The sequence below is a fragment of the Bactrocera tryoni genome, unplaced genomic scaffold (genome assembly GCF_016617805.1).
Source record: "Bactrocera tryoni isolate S06 unplaced genomic scaffold, CSIRO_BtryS06_freeze2 scaffold_25, whole genome shotgun sequence".
Lineage (NCBI taxonomy): Eukaryota > Metazoa > Arthropoda > Insecta > Diptera > Tephritidae > Bactrocera > Bactrocera tryoni.
Genome location: NW_024395977.1, coordinates 27,678,682 through 27,702,977, shown reverse-complemented (window position 1 = coordinate 27,702,977; position 24,296 = coordinate 27,678,682). Strand labels below are relative to the sequence as shown.

The window sequence follows — 24,296 nt, the reverse complement described above, 5'->3', positions numbered from 1 at the left end:
ATAACAACATCGCCCTAATCACGACACCACCCTATTGGCCTCAAGCAAACGGCGAAGTTGAAAATATGAATAAGTCGTTGGTGAAACGCTTGAAAATCGCCCATTCAAAAAAGCTTAACTGTCTAAAAGAACTTGAAAAATTCATTTTAATGTATAATGTTACCCCTCATGGTACTACCGGATCCGCACCAACTGAACTGATGTTTAACCGCACGATTCGAGACAAGATACCGGGGATACAAGATATATCTGATGATATTTTAGACTCGGCAGCGCGAGACTTGGATATGATAAATAAACAAAAAGGGAAAAGGAAGGGGGATACGACCCGTATCGCAAAGCCATCTGATATAAAGCCGGGAGACAAAGTATTACTTCGCAACGTTGTGACCTCACATAAACTTACGCCCACGTTTGACTCCACGGAATATGAAGTCATAGAGTGTTGTGGAAATGAAGTGATAGTAGCGTTAAGAAGGTGCCACTTCAGGTCCAAAGCGAAAATTCAACTCAAACTGCAGAGTACTTTATAATAGAAAACAAAAAAGGAACAAAGAAAGTGCAGAACATTGCAGTGTTTATATGTATACTTACTTTTTTTTATTACAAACACTTTTAAAACTTTAACAATGTTTGAAATCACTACAACTAGTTTTAAAAACTAACGAGCAGTTTGATTTGAATATCTTAAAAACAAATTACATAGAAATAAATAGTAATATTCATACATATATGGTATATAATAAATTCCTTTATATTTTAGCTTCGAACTAAGCTATGTGGTTTTTTTCGACAAAATCGACCAGAGAGGCATGTGTCTAAAAGAAAATTTCTTGCCTCCTCGTTCACTTGTGCATTAAGCCTTTTGTAGTGGGCATCTGCCTGACTCCTTATTTCTTCGGCGACTCTATTCATCCTTAAGTCTCGATGAATATCAGTATTTCTGCAGTACCAAGGGGCATTTACAATGCCTCTTAGCACCTTGTTTTGAAAACGTTGTATAATATTAATACCGCCATCATTGGCACATCCCCACAGTTGCGCACCATATGACCATATCGGCTTGATTATTTGTTTATAAAGAAGTAATTTGTTGTGTATGGACAGGTTTGACCTTCGCCCAATTAGCCATTTTATTTTAGACAATTTCAGATTAAGTTCAATCCTTTTTATTTTAATATGCTCTTTCCAACGTAACTAGCATCGAGCGTGATGCCAAGATATTTTGCTGTATTTGCGTATGGTATGCAGACATCTAGAATACTTATAGGTTGATAAGTGATTATTTTGTTTGTAAAATTTACATGAACCGATTTGCCACCGTTTAGTTTTATTCTCCATTTTTTAGTCCAGCTTACTACAGAGTTGATTGCATGTTGCAGGTTTAGCGCAGCTTTTTCTGCTGTTTTTTCGACGCATAGTATTGCGGTGTCATCAGCAAAAGAGGCAGCCATACTTTTTGGTGCTAACGGTAAGTCTCGTGTATACAGAATATATAAAAGTGGACCTAAGATACTTCCCTGAGGAACTCCTGCTTCAATTTCTTTTAGTTTAGAGAACTCATTTCCTTGTTTTACACCGAAAAATCTCATTACCATTCTAAAAGAGCACAATAGTCAACCGGAAGACATGATTTTAGTTTTTGCATAAGGCCTTCGTGCCATATCATGTCAAACGCTTGTGCAACGTCAAGGAATACAGCTGAGCATATGTTTCCTTCCTCAAGGGATTTTTCTATTTCTGATGTTATTCTGTGAATTTGTTCTATTGTTGAATGCTTATTTCTAAAACCGAAATGATGCGATGGGATTAACTGATTTTCGTCGATTATAGGTTTTAATCTTAGATAAATTAATTTTTCAAAAAGTTTTGAGATTTGTGGATGTAGTGAAATTGGTCTATATGACGAGACTACGTGAGGATTCTTTCCTGGCTTAGGAACCATAACAACTTCGCCAACTTTCTAAAGGTTTGGAAAATATGTCAGACGGATTGCTGCATTGAAACGATAGGTGAGCTTCCGAAAACATTTGTATGGTAACTTCTTTAACACTTCAGCTGTAATTAAATCGAAGCTAGCTGCTTTCTTAACTTTAAGCTTTTTAATTTCACTTTTATGTTCACAAATGGTGATTGCTGGGATTGTTGCATTATCCTGTTGAATGCCACTGAAGAATGCGATTTCACTATTCTCGTTTGGACGAAAGGTTTCAGCTAGGTGTTTTGCAAATGCATTAGCTTTATCACAATCATTTCTAGCCCATGTATTGGAAGCAAGTTTTAGTGGTGCAACGTGACTTATTGGAGTTTCAGATACTTTGTACTTTTCCAGAGTGAGTAATCATCTTTTTTGTCAGCGGATAGTTGAGATAAATATTTATTAATTGACTCATTCTTAACATTTTAACAACAAAATCTTGTTTTAATTCTGCTGTTACCTTATTAAGGTTGGTTTTGACAAGTGGTGAGCGGGTTTTTTGCCATTTCTGTCGTAACTATCTTTTCTTAATTAGAAGGATTTTTATTTCTTTGGGGTAATTTGAACCTACAAATTTCCGCTTTAACTCCGGAGTATTATCCCAAGCTGCTTGTTGAACTTCTTTCGTAAATGTGTTAACTTCTAACTCCAGTTGTTCAATTGTTGTGGTTTTCGGACACTTTATTTTAGTCCGAAGTATTTGTTTGAACGAAGTCCAATCCGTATATAAAATAATTTCAACAAACAAAAAAAGAAACAACACAAACGCGTGAAACCTAAAAACAAAACAAAAATCGGGCGCGAACATTAAAACAAATATTGGGTTGTCAAAAAAGTCTTGCGTTTATGTGGAAAATAAAAAGAGGAGATGCACCCAACTCTTTTTTTACACGGTAGATACGTTCCTCAGAAATCCGTGTAAAAGAAAAACCGTATAAAAAAAGAGGCGTTTCCTATAGTAAAATGGGGGATACGTTCCATATCATCTAAAAACCGTGTAAGAAGAAATAACGAGCTACATATATTTACTTCGAAAAACCGTAAAATTTCAGATATGCATACAAATTGTATGTTCATAGTATGTCATTTTATTGAGCATTAAAACTTAAAATACATAATTCATACAGGTGAAAAATTGGTAGATTAAGCAAAAAACAAAAGAAATCTGTTAGTCCAGAACTAAGAACAGAAAAATTAGAATAGAAATAAGGAAAAAATATTTACATAGCTACATAATTATTCGTCGCTACTTGATAACAAGCGCAATTGTTTACGACGAACTGGACTAAAGTCGGTATCATCGCTGGAGACATTCATTTCAGCAATGTAAATATCATGCGAACAAAATGTGTAAGCAAGAGTTATCGAATAATATCGCTTATAACTAGAATTGCATCGCCTGATACTGTCCGGTACGCTGATGCAACTCTGAGGGCTGCGGTGCGGTGCACTCTGGCCATTATCTTAAGCCGGTTTTCCTTTTTAAGAGCGTCTGCCCAGATATCGGCTCCGTATAGTAAGACGCTTATTGTCGTCGACATTAGGAGCTTTCTCTTTTCTTGGCTGGGGCCCCCTACGTTGGCCATTAATCGGCTCAGTTGAGAGGTGACCTTTGCTGCTTTTCCTGCGGCGTGCTGGATTTGAACCCAGAAGGTTAGTCTGAGGTCCAGTCTTACACCTAGGTAGTTTACTGCTCTCTGCGTCCTAAGAATATCCTTAGTTGTGTGCATTCTTATCTCGAGAGGTATGTGCTTGTTTGTTAGCAGCAGTAGCTCTGTTTTCTCCGTAGCGAGCTGGAGGTTGTGTGTGTCGAGCCATGTTTGCGTCCGTATCATGACCTGATTCAGCTTTCTTCGCGCTTCTTCCGTGTCCCTTGCTGTGATTACTGCCGCAATGTCGTCCGCGTAGCCAATTAAATATGATTCGTCTGGCATTTCTAGTTTTAATATAGCGTCGTAGCTAATGTTCTATAAGTCTGGGACTAAAATGGATCCTTGTGCTGCTACTGTATTTGTCGTGACCCTTCTTCAGTTTCATACAGCAGTTTTCTGTTGCTAAGGTAGCTCCGCACCACAGCCCTGAGGTAGTCGGGTATCTTGAAGCTTTTTCCGAGAACGTCAATCATGTTCACCCATCTAGCACTGTTGAAAGCGTTTCGCACATCTAGAGTCGCCAGTAATACTATTCTTTTATATTTATGCCATCTACGTTCTGCGCTTTCGACGACGCATTTTATGGCTCCTATTGTTGATCTGCCGGGTCTGAAACCATGTTGTCTAGGGGACAATCCTCCAGCTTCGTTAATGGCCGCTTCGAGTCTGGCTTTTATTAGGCTTTCGTAAAGCTTTCCCGCTGTGTCAAGCATGCATAGAGGACGGTATGCTGATGGCGAATTGGGGTCTCCCTTTCCCTTACTGATTTACACTAGCCGTTGTTTCTTCCATGGTTCAGGGAATATTCCGGATTCAAGGCAGGCGTTGTACATGTTCAGTAGTACTGCCGGGCGCTCTGCAGCGATTATTTTGAGGATTTCTGCTGGGATCCCGTCCGGGCCAGGTGATTTGTTGGCCTTGAGCTTGCCAGTGGCTAACTGCAGCTCTTCAAGGGTGAACAGGGGGATTTGCGCAGATCTTAGTGTTTGTTCTGGATCACTAGCCCTGCTTTCGTGTGTGGGGAATAGCGCGTTCACGATGTGATCCATTTTGGCAGCGGTTAAGTCAGGCGGCTTTGCTCGAGCGCCGAGTTTCTTCATAACTACTTTATATCCGAGTCCCCAGGGGTTTCTGTTTATATCCTCGCGTAATTCCTCCCATTTTTTCGTTTTGCTATCGTCGATGGCGTGCTTCAGCTCCTTTTATGCTGCTTTGTATTGCTCGGCTTCTTGGGACGCGGCTTCTCTGCGCCTGGATCTCGTGTAGAATCTGCGAAGGCGGAGGCATGTGCGTCTGAGTTGGGCGATATTTTCAGTCCACCAGTAGACTGCTGCCTTAGGTTTGCTGTGGGAAGCCTTGGGCATTGATTTTTTACAGGCTCTTGTTATATTAAACATTGTGTGCTCGACAATATCTTTTGCATTATTTGGGGAGCTGCTAGATGGGTTTTGGTCGTCTATTGCAGAGATTAGTTTCGAAGTTTTTAGCTTCGAAATGTTCCACTTCCGTGTTGCAGTCTTTTTCCTGTACTGGTTAGCGTTTGTTCCAGTATCGATAGTGAAGGAAATGTACTGGTGATCGCTACCAGTGTAGTCCTCCAGGACTTTCCATTTCTTTATTGAACCTGTCAAGCGTTCTGATGATAGAGTGATGTCTGGTGTAGTTTCCTCGCATCTCGGTCTTCTAAACGTGGTTGCATTTCCCGTGTTGAGCACTATTAGACTTAGACGCGCAGCCATTTCTAGGATGCGCTTTCCCCTCGAATCCGTATTTGGCATACCCCACTCTACGGCTTTGGAATTTAGGTCTCCGGCGATTATTAGTTGACCTTCTATAGACCTGGCTGTGTCCTCATTTTCGAGAGTAGTGCGTCAGCAGCCTTGCATCTATGCATGTTGGCCTGTAAGATATTCAATTGTTTTGGTATTTTCTATATACCATACATTTTGCGGAGCCCGGGATATGGTAAAATTTTTCGTGTTTTGCCTCCACGCAGAGGCAGCATGAGGGAGGCTTGGAGCACTCTTTCATTTTGTGACCTGGTTGGCCGCATTTTATGCAAACACCTTCACCTCTTCTATCGGGCCCTTTGCAGTCCCAGGTTAAATGCCCTGGCCCAAAACAGCGAAAGCATCTTTTTGGGGTTTCTTACAGTCGCAGCCTGCAGTCGACCCAGCCGATTTTTATGCGTGCCTGTCGCATCAGTGTGTCAGCCTTATCCTCGTCGAGCGTTATATATGCCCTGACCTGCTCTCTTATGTTCGGTGCTGTTATGCTTATCGTCAAGTCTCCGATGGAGTCTTGTAGCATTTTTTTTTACAGCCTCTGCTACTTCCTCCTTTGTTGAAAGGGAGTCGAGGTCTCTGATCTCTATATTGGCTTTTGTCTTAAGGTCGGCCAAAGTTGCGGATTCTCGGAGGGTGGTCTTGAGTGCCTCGCAGAAACTGGCTTTTGTGGATTGTCCCTTCTCCAGCTGCAGTAGTAGAGCCCGGGCTCTTGTTTTGCGGATCCCTTTGATTTTTACCTCTGCTTCTATTAGGTTTACCTTGCTCCGGATATTCTTGAGGACCTCGGCGTAGCTGTTTCCTTCTGCTGGCTTAATGATTACGGCCTCCGATTGTCGTTTGGGCCTGCTTTTTGCTCTCTGGTTTGAGACGGTATTCCTCCCTTGTTGTCCTCCCTCTTTTGGGTTTTTGTTTTCCGTTCCTTCGGTTGTGAGTGTCTTCCTTGTTTTCTTGGGCAAGACTTTCTGCCACTGACCGTCCTTTTCGCTTCTTGGTCGCACTGTTTCTCGAGGCTCCACTGGGCTTGTCGCCCGCCGCTTCGAGGTTGTTGGCTCTGGGGTCGTGATCCGTCTGCTTAGAAGTCCGCGTCTTTTCTCGTTTTCTGCGATGAGCCAGTTTCTGCGGTAACTCTTCATTACATCAAAGAGTTCGTCCAGCTGTGCCGCTCCGTTCTTGACATCCAAGCTGACGTTGTTTTGCTTTGCCATCGCCGTCTTCATGATTTGTACAATACTCTTACATTTTTTCAAATATTCCTCTTCTGCTCGTCTCATTTGAGTGATGTACTCCTGTTTCGGCGAGTTTTGAGGTCCTACTGTGGTGGACACTGGGGTGTTCTTCTCTTCTGTTTGTTTTGCTGGTGGTTCCTGTGTGACAGGAGTTTCTTTTAAGGCTATCTTTTCTCCAGCTTTTTCGAGTTGTTTGGGAGTGATGGTCAGTATAGGGGATCTAAGCATCCTACTACTTCTGCGGAACACGGTCCCGTATTCCTCGTCTTGGGCATCTTTGTTTTGTTGTTCTTTATGTTGTTCCTTCTGTTGGTGTTTTTGTTGTTGTTGTGGTGTACTCATTTTAGATCTAGTGGGTCTCCGCTTCAAGCCGCTATCTCCGCACGTTGTAACAGTTGCCCTTGTTGAACCTCGTGGTTATCTATGCAGGCAGGGAGGCCACGCCAGGGTTGACACAAGTCCTTATGGGAGCTTGTGTTCAGAGCCAGGTTCAGGCACGAATCAAGAGCTCGTCTCAACTGAACATGTACGGCCAAAAAAATTTTGGCGACGTGCATTGAACGTACTTGAAGACTTGCCAGGGTTTTAACGAGACGGAGGCGAGAGCAGTATTAGCCTGCCAACCATTTCGGTAAGATGCCACTCTTACCTACTGAGGTGATAGAATACTGCCCTCACCAGCCCTTTTTTAAACTAATCCATTATTTGTTTTCAGTATTCCATAATCAGAACCTTACTGGCCTCGATTCTGATGGGCGCTGCCCAGGGTTTTCGCCGTCGTCTGTGCACTTTTGGTGCTGCTTACTTTATGGTTCCCTCGTCGCTTTGTTGCCTCCCTCTCGTGGGTAGGTTCTCCCTCGGTGCAACCCCGGTGGGGGTTGTGGACGCTTATTTAAAGGCGGCATCTTCTCGCCTCTTCGCCGGAGGTTCATTGGGCATATTAGGCGTTTTGAGCCAAGCCCTCCTCTCCTGCAGCTCTTGGTCGGGGGCTGCGTATTACTATTCGCAACTAACCTACCTAGCGTAGGCCGTCCACTATCCGCCAGCTGTGACCCCGGTAGTAGCCTGAGCTCAGCCCCACCATACCATGTAGCATTGCAATGGGTATTTGTACATACATATTTATATTTATGACTGTATTTTTATGTGTTAGCGATAATGCATATAAATATTTGAAATATGATATCTGTTTCTACACAGATTTACAAAAATATCTCATTTACAAATGTAGCCGTTAAGAACTGTTCAGAAATCTGAACATACTGCCCACGTTGAAGTGTTTACACTTCAAAATAATTCAAGTATTTATAAATCTTGGGCATGCTAATTACATTTTTCTTTACAAGATTGGCGGATCGAACTCGTAATAATTTTTCTAATATAAGCTCCTTTTTATTGTATACATTTTAAATTTTTAATATAATTTTCATTTGCTAATGTTAATAATTAATTTCGTAAGATATGTCCTCCTAGCGGAAATGAGTGCCTTAGTGCCTTGCTGAATTACAGATGCGTTGTAGGACTAGTGTTACGATGACTGCACCAACTATTAATAGAATTAGGTTGTCAGTACTCATGCAATAATGCACCATATTATGCCATTCTAAGTCCAAGTGTTTCGAATTTAATCACGGGACTTTTCAGGTCGTATGCCCAATTTCTCCAAGTGTAAACTGGTGATCTCTTCATCGAATATTTTCGGCAACATATGCAAATTTATGTTGTATTTGTCAGCCTTGATCTCCAATTCGATTTGTACCACCACTTGATTTCTGAACGAGTTGAACATCTCAAGCTGAGATGACCGTGCGCGAAGCCCAAATTTACCAGGCGTCCTTCGGTCAACAAAATAATATGATTACCATTGGATAGCGTATAACGATAGACTTGGGGTTTGATACTAATTTGCTCTTTGACGTTGCATTCAAAAATGCGACGTCGATTTCACAATCGAAATTACCAATATTGCAAACGATCGTATCGTCGGGCATGTGTTCAAAATGTGCGCCAGTAATAACGTCCTTGCAAACGGTTGTTGTTATGAAGATAATAGCTCCTTTGAATGCTTGCTCCATGGTGGTTACTTCATAGCCGCTTGCAAAGCAATGATATAATCTTTTTCGGTGATAATAACGATTCCGCCGAAACTACGCAGAGGTTATGCACAACTTTTGTCATTATCACATAACCAGCAACACAGCACACTTTGCCAGCAATCATCACATCGGTGGGCCGTTTTATACCATCAATTAACTACTCGCGACAACCATAAGATTACAGAATGTACTCTTGGCCACCGAGTCGTTGATGTGGATGGCTGGCGCACCGAGACGTCTCTCCTTCACCAATTTATATAAATTGTTCACATCGGTTGTAGTTTCTTCGTTCAAATCCTTGACTTGAACTTGATATTTGCTGCCTTTCAACCAAATATTGAACTAGATCGATGTGGACAATTCTATCCCACGCTGTCCAAGTCAACCCAACCGGCACTCTTTTTCAAAAAATACTCCAGAAATATTTTTTTGAAGTTATACTTCTTATACGAGTTCGGAAAAGGTTGCGTAGATTCATATTCAGCAAGGGTGCGCAACCTGAATCTATCGAGATGTTCGAGCAGCAAGCGAAGCGGTGACAATCGGCGATCGTTTGTTCGTTTCTGTCGGCACAGCTCGGCTTTTCTACCAACAACACAATGTTGCCATGCTTATGCTGTTGTTGTTTTTGTAGAACAATGTTTCAATTTTTGGTTGGTGACACATTCAATTAAAAATAAATTCTGTTGGGATTCGAACCTACGTGCTCGTCGTAACTTTTCAAGCGCTTACCACCAACACCACCATTGACACTTGTATTTCGTTGTCGTAATTATGGTTTGGTTATGCATGAAAGAAATATACAATGGTAAAAATCGGCGATTTTTTACCTCTTTCCTTGCTGCTGCTGCGCATATGTATGTTTGTATGCTTGTGCATTATTGAAGTTATGCTTCTTTTTCTTTCGTTTGTCTTTCATTTCTGCGAATTCTCAACTATTTTGCGTATATTTTGGTTGAAATACTCTACGTTGGCCGTTGAAAAATTAAGGCTATACTTTACAGGATCATTTCTGTAGTTAGTCTTCATTTACATTTTTAGGAAATCGACCGGCGATGACGAAGTATTTTCGTTTTATCTGACAGCCTTAGGGTTAGAAGTTCATTTCTAATTTTGTCTTGTGGCATATTAGAAATGATGTTTTTTCGAAAATCTTTCGTTTACAACGGATAAAACGACTTCTGAGTGGTGATTTTAATGAATAAATTCCTTTTGAAATGCTCTGCGTTGGCCGTTGAAAAGTTAAGACTATACTTCTCAGGATCATTCATTCCTTTCATTTCTTCAAAGAAATTAATGACCTTTAGAAATATGCATATTTGCATTATTTCGTTGTCATTTCCATATTCGTAGCAATAGAATTTCTATGGCATAAGTAATGTAATGGCCGCCGATTGTCACCCCATGCCGCTGTAGCAGCTTCGCCTACAAACATGCGTAAATATGTATGTATGTATACGTATGATCGTGAATACATATCGACGCAGATTTTTGCGAGAAGCACCAGAAAGTTGTGCAATTTATGATTTTTAGCTTTTGCCATTGTCGCGAAAAGACGACTTGTAGGCAAAGGCATGATCAGGGAGATGTTACGGCCTCTGTTTTTATGAATGAAGCGAGATCGCTTGTGGAATTTGCGCCTGCGTTCATGAATGAAATCGTTTTTGTTGTAAAATTTACTACACTTGTTCTTCGCCAATTTGGCTGCCATATTGACTTGTGAAGATCAATTTTTTGTTGGTGACATATTCATATGTGTAAGCATATGTATGTTTGTATGCTTGTGCATTATTCGGCAATGCATGCAAATATATGTACATATAAGTATATATGAATGTATGAACATGCAAGTCAATGCGCGCATATGTAATAAGTACATTGATAAGTGATGAAAATATGATTTCAATTTCTGAACGCGCACATGCGTATACAGTAGAATCGCGAAAAAGTTAACCAAAATGTCCCAAGGGTGTTTTACTTTTCCGAAATATTAACTTTTCCAAAGGGGTTTCGATTTTGAAAAAAAAAAACACGGAAATAAACATAATTTTGGTGATATAATACGTTCAATTTATTTGCATGACTGACTTTTACTCTTAACAAAACATAAACTTAGATTTAGTTTGTACTTTTTCACATTATACATACTTACATATGTACATATTAATTTGTAAGGGCTGGCTTAAAGAAGCGGTCGAGACTTGTTTGTTTCTTTTCTTTTGTGTAATAGCTCCTGACAATTTTCGTACGCATATTAATAAGATGTGATATCTGATTCGGAAAAACTGACTTTTTGTTGTTGCATATCTTCCTCGACAACTGGTTCTTCATCTTCATTGTCAGACACTTCGAAATCTTCATCATCTTCCGTATTTTGATTGTCGTTCCACTTTTCGATGTCTTCACTGCTGACGTCAACACCACCCACCTTGGACAATAACGATTGTACCTCTCAAAGTGTATCATCGTGAGAACTATTTCATCTAATCAATGTAAGCAATGAAATTTTGTCTTCGCTGTCGTATTGATCACTGTCCCACTGTTTTATATTTTTCCAAGCTTTTATAAGCACAGCTCTTGGCAATTCATCTTCTTCTTAATTGGCGTAGACACCGCTTACGCGATTATAGCCGAGTTAACAACAGCGCGCCAGTCGTTTCTTCTTTTCGCTACGTGGCGCCAATTGGATATTCCAAGCGAAGTCAGGTCCTTCTCCACTTGGTACTTCCAACGGAGTGGAGGTCTTCCTCTTCCTCTGCTTCCCCCGGCGGGTACTGCGTCGAATACTTTCAGAGCTGGAGTGTTTTCATCCATCCGGACAACATGACCTAGCCAGCGTAGCCGCTGTCTTTTAATTCGCTGAACTATGTCGATATCGTCGTATATCTCGTACAGCTCATCGTTCCATCGAATGCGATATTCGCCGTAGCCAATGCGCAAAGGACCATAAATCTTTCGCAGAATTTTTCTCTCGAAAACTCGTAACGTCGACTTATCGGTTGTTGTCATCGCCCAAGCGACGGCAATTATGAGCGACTTATAGAGTTTAGCTTTTGTTCGTCGAGAGAGGACTTTACTTTTCAATTTCCTACTCAGTCCGAAGTAGCACCTGTTGGCAAGAGCAATCCTGCGTTGGATTTCCAGGCTGACATTGTTGGTGGTGTTAATGCTGGTTCCTAAATAGACGAAATTATCTACAACTTCAAAGTTATGACTGTCAACAGTGACGTGCCGGACCCAGAGTACCGCAGAGGTTTTAGATGGGCCTCGCACCCGACCAAGGTGGAAAGGGAGTCCCACCCTTTCAATTTGGAACCAAAGTGTAAGTGTATATGCCAGCACTCATGCTTTGGTTCTCCGAGGTATGATGCGGGTGCGCGCACTCATGCTTTGGGGCGATGATCAACGCATTGTTTTGATCTGTGTATTTCTAGTAATAGAAAACACCGTGGATTGGAGCCTCCTTAGGCAGATACCCACGTTAAACCACATTGGATTCTGTCAACAGTGACGTGAGAGCGTGAGAGAGTCGCGAGTGCGACGACTGTTTGTTTGATGACAGAAGATATTTCGTTTTGCCCTCGTTCACTGCCAGACCCATTTTCTGTGCTTCCATATCCAGCCTGGAGAAAACAGAACTAACGGCGCGGGTGTTGAGGCCGACGATATCAATATCATCGGCATACGCCAGCAGCTGTACACTCTTATAGAAGATGGTACCTTCTCTATTTAGTTCTGCAGCTCGAACTATTTTCTCCAGAAGCAAGTTGAAGAAGTCGCACGATAGGGAGTCGCCTTGTCTGAAACCTCGTTTGGTATCGAACGGTTCGGAGAGGTCCTTCCCGATCATGACGGAGCTTTTGGTGTTACTCAACGTCAGTTCACACAGCCGTATTAGTTTTGCGGGGATACCAAATTCAGACATCGCGGCATAAAGGCAGCTCCTTTTCGTGCTGTCGAAAGCAGCTTTGAAATCGACGAAGAGGTGGTGTGTGTCGATTCTTCTTTCACGGGTCTTTTCCAAGATTTGGCTCATGGTGAATATCTGGTCGGTTGTTGATTTTCCAGGTCTGAAGCCACACTGATAAGGTCCAATCAGTTTGTTGACGGTGGGCTTTAATCTTTCACACAATACGCTCGATAGAACCTTATATGCGATGTTGAGGAGGCTAATCCCACGGTAGTTGGCGCAGATTGTGGGGTCTCCTTTTTTATGCATTGGGCATGCTTTCGTCCAACCATATTTTACAAAGAAGCTGATGCATGCTCCCTATTAGTCCTTCGCCGCCGTGTTTGAATAGCTCGGCCGGCAATTCGTCGGCCCCTGCTGCTTTGTTGTTCTTGAGGCGGGCAATTTCTATTCGAACTTCTTCATGGTCGGGTAATGGAACGTCTGCTCCATCGTCATCGATTGGGGAATCGGGTTCTCCTTCTGGTGTTGTGCGTTCACTGCCATTCAGCAGGCTGGAGAAGTGTTCCTCCATAATTTAACTATGCTCTGGGCATCAATGACTAGATCACCTTTGGGGGTTCTACAAGAGTATACTCCGGTCTTGAAACCTTCTGTAAGCCGCCGCATTTTTTCGTAACATTTTCGAGCATTACCCTTGTCGGCCAGCTTATCAAGCTCTTCATACTCACGCATTTCGGCCTCTTTCTTCTTCTGTCTACAAATGCGTCTCGCTTCCCTTTTCAACTCCCGGTATCTATCTATCCCGCACGTGAAGTGGTCGATCGTAACGTTGCGAGATAGGCAGCCTGTTTTCTCTCCGCTGTGACACGGCACTCCTCGTCGTACCAGCTGTTCTTTTGCACTTTCCGAAAACCAATGGTTTCGGTTGCAGCTGTACGTAAGGAGTTTGAAATGCCGTCCCACAGTTCCCTTATACCGAGTTGTTGACGAGTGCTCTCAGAGAGCAGGAGTGCAAGCCGAGTAGAAAATCCGTCGGCTGTCTGTTGTGATGACAGCTTCTCGACGTCGAACCTTCTTTGTGTTTGTTGGCGTGCGTTTTTTGCTGCACAGAGGCGGGTGCGAATCTTGGCTGCAACAAGATAGTGGTCCGAGTCGATGTTAGGACCTCGGAGCGCACGCACATCTAAAACACTGGAGACGTGTCTTCCGTCTATCACAACATGATCGATCTGGTTGGTAGTTTTTCGATCCGGAGACAGCCAGGTAGCTTGATGAATCTTTTTATGCTGGAATCTAGTACTACAGATAACCATATTTCGGACCCCGGGCGAAGTCAATCAGCCTTAACCCATGTGGGGAAGTTTCGTTGTGGAGGCTGAATTTACCGACTGTAGCTACCTTCTTTGCCCACCTTGGCGTTAAAGTCGCCAAGCACGATTTTGACATCGTGGCGGGGGCAGCTCTCATAAGCGCGCTCCAAGCGCTCATAGAAGACATCGTCCTTCTCTTCCGTCGGGGCGTGGGCGCAAATCAGCGATATGTTGAAGAACCTCGCTTTGATACGGATTTTGGCTAGACGTTCATTCACCGGAGTGAATGATAGTACTCGACGATGGAGTCTCTCTCCCACCACGAATCCAACACCAAACTTGCGCTCCTTTATATGGCCACTGTAGTAAATGTCACGAGGACCTATTCGTCTCTGTCCTTGTCCCGTCCATCGCATTTCTTGGACGGTGGTGATGTCAGCCTTTATTTTCGCGAGGACATCAACCAGCTGGGCAGCAGCACCTTCCCAATTAAGGGTCCGGACATTCCAGGAGCATGCCCTCAAATCGTAGTCCTTATTTCGTTTGCCATGGTCGTCATCAAAAGGGGGGTCTCTCATCCGAGGCTTGTTGCTTCCTTCCATTGGGGGTGTATTTTTACGTGGCGGGTCCCATACCCAGCGCACAACCCTATGTAGGGGATGTTTCGCATTGTCACATTAGCTCGCCTTCGAACGGATGTTCTTAGGCTACCCAGAGGATACTTGGTCAAAGACCGGAAGTAGTGAGCTGCTTGAAGTGAATGGCGATCAGAGAACTTTCCTCACTTGCGTGAACTTCTACACATGACTCCATCCTCCAATGGCGATCAGAGAACTTTCCTCACTTGCGTGAACTTCTACACATGACTCCATCCTCCTATTCATCCCATGCTAATTTAAGCAGCAAGATGGTATCACGAATTGAATGTCCTTTCAAAATATTCTCAACCGGAATGTTTTCTTGTGCTACAATGTTCCATAACAGTTTAGCCCGGTATTCTAACTTGACCAGTCTTATGGGATTTTGATCCATGGGCTGGAAAACAGCTGTCACGTTAGGTGGTAAAAGCATTGCCGCAATGTTTCTATCATCTGACTGTAACTTGTCAGTTGGCTTATGTGCAGTACAGTTGTCAATCAGCAACAATGCCCTTGGTGGTAAATTATTTTCAGCAGAAAATTGGCCAACCTGACAAATATTTTGGCACACTTAAAAATTTTAAAGGATAGAAAAAATAAATTTACCTGCTTAATAAAGGAATGATGGAACCAGCGGAAGAATAGCTCTGAATTCTTCCAAGACTTTTGCGAGTTAGCATATTCCAATGGGTTTTCAAACCCCTTGAAGCAACGGGGGTTTGCGGATTTACCAATTATCAATGGTTTCAACTTATGCGAACCATTTGCGTTCGCACACAACATAAATGTGATTCTATCCTTTGCTATTTTTCGGCCAGGTGCCGTCTTTTCGTTTGCCGCGACAAATGTTTTATCGGGCAGGAAACGATAAAATAATCCAGATTCATCTGCGTTATAAAGCTGCATGTCCGAAATTTCCATTTCATTCATTTTTGCCCGCAAATTATGAATGAACGATGTTATTCCTGACTTGTCGCTTGAGAGGATTTCCCCACAAATTTTTAAGTGGCGAATACCGAATATTTTCCTGAAATTTGCAAGCCATCCATCACATTGAAATTGTTTTCCTGTGTGCAATTTGGCAAATTCGAGCTTGACTCTTGCCTTTAAAATTGGACCACTCATTGCACAATTACGCTGTCTTTGGCTTAAGAACCATTTACACAACCTTGCCTCAAGAACGGGATATTCCGATTTATGTAAAGTTTTCTTGGTTGCAACTTCATGTGTGTTTGCCACTGCCTCCAAAATTTCATGACGTTTTTTCTTTATTTTTGAGATGGCCGCCTTAGATACATTATAATTCAACGCCAATCGATTTCCATGAATACCTTCATCGAGTTTTCGTAAAATCTCAGCTTTTTGATGCGAATTTAATCTGATTTGCAATGATTTTCTCTGCTTTGTTGGCATTTTTTAACACACTAACCATAAACAACTCGCAAGTTTAAACGCTCATGACACCCTACGTACGTATTTACCTCGCGACACCGACTATAATTTTTTACATAGAAATTCGGGGAATACATAGCAATGAGGGGAATACCCGAGCTTGTTTTTCTTGCCAAACTAACGGTTGAGTTTGAAAAAATAGAAAAGCTCAAAAAATTTAACCCAAAGTTAACTTTTTAGAGCAGTACGTGGACGCTCAAAATCGGTAAACTTAGCCGAAGGTTTAACTTACTCGCGAGTTAACTTTTGCGTGATTCTCCTGAACATACACTCATATGAGCATGTGCAGATACACAAGATAGGATAGAAGATGTATGCCTTTTAACATCGTATACTATACAAATAAATATTTTTCTTACTAATAGAAATTAAATTTATCACAGCAATATACATAATATACATATACATAATCAGCCCTATTCTGCATTTCGATTACGTTCCCGCTCTACGCTCCGTCTGAATCGAAAATAGGTATTCTGAGTTACGATTGGGTTGAAAGAAGAAGAGGAAGAGCTGTAGCTCTTTCGAAGTCAGCTGTTTGCCTTGAAACGTGTAAAAATGAAACACAACAAAGCAAAAATACACAAATTATTGTGGATTTATTAAAATAAAGAAATTATATCGCGTTTTTTTTTTAAACACTAACATGGAATCAGTAGCGGCAGCGATATTACTTGAGGAGGAGAGCAATGCATTATTCAAAATATGCCCTACATTACTCTATTAAATAAAAACAATTGCATTCAGTGCATTTTACAGCTCCTATATTAAAAAAGTAAATGCTTTTATTTCATTTCACAGCTCGTTATATAAATGAATAATAGTAAAATAAATAAAAGGCTAACAATTAAAAAATGACTACTTTGAATCCGGCTTATAATTTGGACCTAATCTTAGCATTTGCATTTTTATTTCTACTTTTTCCTTCACCAGCTCTTCTTTAATTCTATTGTGTCGCTTCTGTTCTTCAGGTTGCTTCACTGCAGTCTCCGCCAAAGTTTCGAGAGAACGATTCATGTGTCGTAAATATGAAGTAACTTCTTCCATTTTACCAAAGGCAGCTTCATTGAATTTTTTCGTCTCTGCATAAAATTCTTTTTGATTTGTATCTGTTGCTTAAGTAATGAAGAAGTGCTCTGCTTGTCTGCTCTCGCCTCTCTATTTTGGCTGCTAGCTCTACTGGTTGAAGGGATATCATCCGTTTCCAAACCCGTCAAAGCTATCACCTTTTCATCAAGTGGGCTTATGCGTTGTAAACGGCAAGGACCTCCACCGGTGCTCATCCTTTCTTTTTTGTTATGCGATAATTTTCGCTTCATGTAGTATTTCCAGTCAATCCAGACCTGCACGAAAACGTTAGATTTAACTTAATTTTTTAAAATTAATTGTTGGTAATACCTTACCTTTCTCCATGTATTGGAATCTTTTGTTGGTGGGCCAAATGCATTTAAATTCCTTGCAACCTCCTCCCAAAACTCCTGTACTTCTTCCTTCGGTCGCTTTTGGAAGCCCTGCGCAATATCTCTTTTCGTGGCCATCATATCACACAATTTTTCGTATTGCTCTGCCATTGTTACTTTTGACCTGCAAACATATCAAAATATATCATTTAAGCACAAACAACCAAGGACACCACCATTATGTCTTTTACAACTATAATCTTAAAGTTTTACTTACATATTTGAGGAAATTATTTTATCCAAATGCACGAAAATGAATGTATAACGGCTTTCCGCCAACAAAACTTCAACGTACAAAAACGTAATTACGATCGCAATGCAGAATACATAGAATTGGAATTTTCGAAGTTGAATCGAAACGCAGAATACCAAAGTTGCCAATCGGAGAAAATTTCGATTCAAGTAGAAATGCAGAATAGAGCTGAATATTGCTGTGATAAATTTAATTTCTATTAGTAAGAAAAATATTTATTTGTATAGTATACGATGTTAAAAGCAAAAAATTAAAAATTTATTCTGTCGAGATTCGAACCTGTGGTAGCATCTTGACTTTCCAAGCGCTGACCACCAACACCATCATTGACGCTTAGATTGCGCTGACTTAAGTATGGTTTGGTTATGCATGTAAGAAACATACGATGGTTCTAATAATTTTGTTTAAGTATAGAAATATGCTTTTGTAGAACATTTGCTTTCTCAAACATACAGACAATGTGTAAACCACATAATATATGTACATATGTATGATTGTTTCGCATTTTGCTTCTACGCCGGTCATATTTCAATACAAAAATCGGCTGAAATGTGTGAGAAAAAAAAATGGACAACTAGGGCAAATAATTAAAAAAAAATGTATTGACAATTAAATATAAAAGAAAATACATGTAAATTTACTTAAATTTATCAAAATTTATTGAAATTTCGTTTCGCATTTTTCGGCACTTTCAAATTAATTAATATAAGTAAAATTCACGACTTATCCCGCACACGTCTTATTCGCGCAAAATTTCCAACTTTATGAAAATTGGCGCAATTATTGACACTTCAATTTTATGTAAAGTTAAAAATTGTTGTTCGTTAGTCTGACTAAAACTCGAGAACGGCTGGGCCGATTGAGCTGACTTTGGTTTTAAAATGTTTGTCGTAGTCCAGGGTACCTACCCTGGCTAAACGGTGAGAAATAAGGAAAAATTACGAGTAATATAGAGTAAAACGACAATTCCATTTTCCCATATAAAAGTTGACCACTTACTTGCTGTCAAACATTTGACGGTATTTGTACTCTCAGTTCCACTCGAATTGAAGAACGCATTAAAACAAGACTTTTGAATCGACAACATAATATCAACTTTGCTCATAACATCGTGTAATTAAATTTCAATTTCAAAATCTATATAAATATAATTAATGTGTTGACATGTTTGATGGTGCCAATCTTACAGTGTTACCAACTCTCAAAAATACTTTTATTATAATAACGGGGCATCTCTGTCTGTGCAGACTCCACATTGCTCATTGCTTACTAGATATAGAATACTACATAGTTTGCCATATATGGTAAGCTAGAAGCTAACTCTTCAGCAGATTAACAGTACAGTTTTCATTTATATGAAAATTTCGAAGAGGCAACATATTCCATTTCCACATATGCCGACGGCATTTTAATTTCGGTAATATGAAAATTAGAAGAGCAAGCTAAGACGGTTGTGTTATATTATAAAAATAAAGTAAATTTTGAAAATAACATTTAATATTTAGTATAATATTGTTAATTTATAGAAATATTATGCAAATTGGGTTGGGAAGTCTTAAATTTAATAAACTTATACAAACATAAATCAAAATATAATTTCTCATTTTAAATTTATTATTTTAATTGGTATATAAAAGTTATGCCACAATTATTATATAGTAGTCCAAAAATACAAATTCTTATTTTTCCCAGAAATACATTTGTAAACAAAAGGATATTTATCCTTTTTTTATGTTCCACACAAAAGATTTAAGGAGTTCAAGAGCTCAAAACGTGCCCTACATCAGCTACCTACCCGACGGCATTTCGCAAATGATAAAATAAATTTTTCAAGAGCTCAAAGCATACGCTACATCATCTCGAACCTACCTACCCTACGCTTTTGCGCAAATGATTATATCATGATACCAAATGCCCACATACAGATTTTGCAATGGCAATAGCAGTTAGTATTCTATAAATTCTATCCTGTCGAGATGCCCAGTAATAAGTGTATCCGAACGTTACATTGTTTTGTCCATAAATTTAGAGACTTTTTGCTGCGCTCCTTAACATCCTTAGTTTTGTCATCTCATGTTAAAAAAAGAAACATTTAATTGGAGAAATATTGAAATACTGCTAAAAGTGATTTTCTTCTCGCTGCTTACAATGCCGAGGAAAAGAAAACGACCTGACATAGGTCGTCGAAGTCGTGTAAATGTGCAACGAGCTACTTTACGCTCCAACCGCACTAATGACCAGCGAGATGCTGATAATGATAACAGTCGTACAAGTATGGGAGAATTACGTTCAAGAGTAAATAACTATCAGGTGGATAGGGGGAGAATGGAACGAGTTCGTGCACATCGATCACAACAGCAGCGAGCACGGGATAACGAATTTAATCGATTCCGCAGACGCAATGCTCCTGTAAACCTCGAACGAGGAGCATTTTCCTACGATCCGGAATTTAATTATAGTGCCGACAAATCTGTGACGATTAGAGAAATGTCAATCATTTGTCAACATTGTAAAGCATTAAAGTACAGTAGTGAACCTGCAGGATTATGTTGTGCTGGTGGCAATGTACAATTGCCTCAATTGGTTCCACCACCTGAACCGTTACACTCATAAGTTAATGGGATGGAAAGTGAGTCTAAACACTTCTTGGCTAACATCCAAAAATATAATAATTGCTTCCAAATGACATCGTTTGGTGCAACGCATATTGTACAAGACGGGTTCATGCCTACTTTCAAGGTAGTATGCCATAATTGTTTTAGTGAAATTCTAATTTGTATTTGTATCACAATTAATTTAACCAGTTCTTGAACAATTAAAGATACAAGGACAAATTCATCACCTACTGGGGGCAATGCTGCCAGTGCCAGATGCAGATCATAAATTTTTGCAAATTTATTTTATGGGCAATCAAGATGTGGAAGTTGATACACGTTGTGGTCATAATCCAACCGTCAAGTGAATCATTGTCCAACAACTGCAAACAGTTCTTCACGAGAATAATGAACAAGCGACAAAACACCTGCTGGAGAGCATGCAAGGAGTTTTAATTCACCGACAATAGATGAAGTGGCTATTGTCGTTGTTGGAGAGAATCTGCAATCAAGAGATATTGTACTTATGATGCTTTACAATACCCATTAATTTTCTAGCAAGGAGAAGATGGGTATCATTTTAATATCAAAATGGTTAATCCAACAACAGGTAATTAGATTATACAAAATAAAATATTTTATATGTTCAATATATAAATGTATTTTTTTATCATATGTACTTCCAGGTGCTGATGCACACAAAAAAGTCAGTGCCATGAATTATTATGCATACAGACTCATGATCCGTGAAGGTGAAGTAAATCACATTTTGATGTGTCAACGGCTCTTTCATCAGTATGCAGTGGACGTGTACGTCAAAATTGAGACTGAAAGATTGACATACATCCGTCTTAACCAACAGCATCTTCGATCTGAAGAGTACATTCATCTTAGCGATGCAATCAATGCTGACGGCAATGTAAATAATGTAGGCAGAATGACAATTTTACCGGCCACTTACATCGGAAGCCCGCGCCACATGCACGAGTACGCTCAAGATGCGATGTCTTATGTTCGAAAGTATGGCCGTCCAGACCTATTTATTACATTCACCTGTAACCCACAATGGATTGAAATAAAAAAAAAGAACTGCTATACAACCAAACACCACTTGATAGGCATGACATCACAGCCAGAGTTTACAAGCAAAAATTAAAATCTTTAATGAATTTCATTACAAAGCATCGTGTGTATGGCCAAGTACGTTGGTGGATGTACTCTGTTGAGTGGCAAAAGCGTGGTTTGCCACATGCTCATATATTAGTCTGGTTGGTTGACAAAATAAGGCCAGAATAAATTGATTCCATTATTTCAGCAGAAATTCCTGATGAAACGGTTGACCCAAAATTGCATACGATAGTAACTAAACACATGATACATGGACCTTGCGGAGTTTTCAACAACAGCTCACCCTGTATGATCGACGGCAAGTGCTCCAAACGGTACCCGAGAAACTTGCTTGCTGAAACCATCTCGGGAATCGATGGTTATCCATTGTATCGTCGGCGATCAGTTGAGGACGGTGGACGATCTGTAGATGTCAAGATAAAAGGACAAGATTTTCATGTAGACAATCGGCAAAACGGCACAATCGGTTCTCGCCCATATTGTCCAAAACTTTTGAAGCTCACATCAACGTGGAATTTTGTAACTCTGTGAAATCCATAAAGTACATATGTAAATATGTTAACAAAGGTAGCGACATGGTCATGTTCACAGTAAGAAACACAAATGATGAAATGTCTCACTATCAGATGGGTTGCTATGTAAGCAGCGATGAGGCTATTTGGCGCATATTTTCGTTTGCAATTCATGAAAGACATCCCACTGAATTGCATTTGGCAGTTCATTTAGAAAATGGACAACGAGTGTATTTCAACCCAAACAACGCTGTGGATAGAGCGGCACGTCCACCTGTGACCACATTGACAGGTTTCTTCTCAATTTGTGCAACTGATCAATTCGCTCGCACTTTGCTGTATGCTGATATGCCGCGCTACTACACATGGAACGCATCATCAAAGTCTTTTCAGCGTCGTAAACAAGGAACACCACTTGAAGGATATGAAAATGTATTTGCCACAGATGCTATAGGCCGTATATATACAGTACATTCTAATAACGATGAATGTTATTATCTTAGATTGTTATTGGTGAATGTTCCTGGTCCGACATCTTTTCAACAATTGCGAACAGTTGATGGACATCTGTGTGCGACTTACCGTGAGGCGTGTCAATTATTACGGTTGCTTTAAAACGATTCGCATTGGGATGATACGCTCAAGGATTCCGTGATATCTTCATCGCCGCATCAAATTCGCACACTGTTTGCGATTATAATATCGACATGTCTCCCCTCAAATCCGAATGATTTGTGGATGAAATATAGGAATGACATGTCTGAGGATGTGTGGCATCGCGTGCGTTGTGAAACTTTGAATCCTACATTGGAAATTACGGCAGAGATTTACAATGACACATTGATCATAATAGAAGATATGTGTTTGTTGATGGCAAATAAAGTATTGTCGTGTGTGGGCCTGACATCACCCAATCGTGCTATGCAAGATGCATTAAACCATGAGTTGCAAAGAGAACTCCAGTACGATACTCAAGCTATGACCGAAGCAGTTCGCACAACTGTTCCGCAATTGAACGAAGAACAAAGGATTGCGTACGATCGTTTAACACAAGCTGTAAACAGTGGGTCTGGGGGGATTTACTTTCTTGATTCTCTTGGGGGTACTGGGAAAACGTTCCTAATTTCATTGCTATTAGCAAAGATCCGATCGCAAAATGAGGTAGTCCTAGCGTTGGCTTCATCTGGAATAGCAGCAACTTTATTAGAAGGCGGACGAACTGCACACACGGCTGGATATTGGCAATGGTAAGGTCGCAGTTGACAGCTCGTCCGGATTAATGACTTTTCCCACAGATTTCTGTCACTTCACAGAATCGAAAAAGGAGCTTATTCAGCGTGTTTTTCAGGACATTAAACAACAATATAATAACCACGATTGGCTAAGTGAACGAGCAATATTGGCAGCAAAAAACAAAGATTTCGATGATCTCAATGCTACCATTCAGAATTTCCTTCCAGGAGAGTTGTTTACGTACAAATCAGTTGACACGGCCACAAACCAGGATGACGTAGTCAACTATCCTACAGAATTTTTAAATTCATTGGACTTGCCTGGACTACCACCATATAATTTGAAATTAAAAGTAGGGTCAGTTGTCATCATGCTGCGTAATATTAATCAACCTCGACTTTGCAATGGAACGAGATTGGTTTTGAAGAAACTCATGAATAAAATCATCGAAGCTAAAATAATCAAAGGAAAATACAAAGGAGAGGATGTCTTAATCCCACGAATACCTATGATTCCAACGGATTTGCCATTTGATTTTAAGAGGTTGCAATTTCCCGTGCGTCTGGCGTTTGCGATGACCATAAATAAATCGCAAAGGCCAATCGTTGCAAGTTTGCGGAATAAACTTAGAGTTTCCCTGTTTCGCACATGGACAATTATACGTTGCGTGTTCGCGTGTCGGAAAACCAACATCCTTATTTATTTACGCACCGCAAATAAAAACCAAAAATATTGTCTACCAGAAAGCACTATATTAATTAACTGTATATGATCATAACTGTGTTGTATTTAATTTAAGCAAAGATTTGTTTATCATGTTCACAGTCCAGAAACGAGCACATCCAAGAAAATTTTAAATTTTTGTATATGAAGTGTATAAATATACATAAATGACTTAATATATATATAATATGTGCATTTGGATCCTTAATGTCAACGTTTATTAGTAACTCTTTATTTCCATCAACTTGGCTCCATCTACTTGGGAACCACTTGACTCGCCAGGACATGATAATATGGTGGAAGTACTAGGCGACTCGGACATATCTGATTCGATCAGAACA

General features: G+C 40.3%; 1 protein-coding gene and 2 pseudogenes across 1 annotated transcript; 1 reads left to right on the top strand and 2 right to left on the bottom strand.

The window, feature by feature from the left end:
* Window positions 1–8,267: 8,267 nt before the first annotated feature.
* LOC120780840 lies at window positions 8,268–12,231 on the bottom strand (annotated as a pseudogene).
* Window positions 9,727–9,929, top strand: LOC120780982 (annotated as a pseudogene).
* A 2,607-nt stretch (window positions 12,232–14,838) lies between the features above and the next one.
* LOC120780839 (jerky protein homolog-like) lies at window positions 14,839–17,623 on the bottom strand. The gene is made up of 5 exons (XM_040113080.1): window positions 17,456–17,623; window positions 17,233–17,395; window positions 16,915–17,134; window positions 15,207–15,627; window positions 14,839–15,150 (listed from the first exon to the last, which is right to left on the bottom strand). Exons 1-5 carry the CDS (start codon window positions 17,621–17,623, stop codon window positions 14,839–14,841), a joined length of 1,284 nt encoding a protein of 427 aa, XP_039969014.1.
* Between the last annotated feature and the right edge of the window lie 6,673 nt (window positions 17,624–24,296).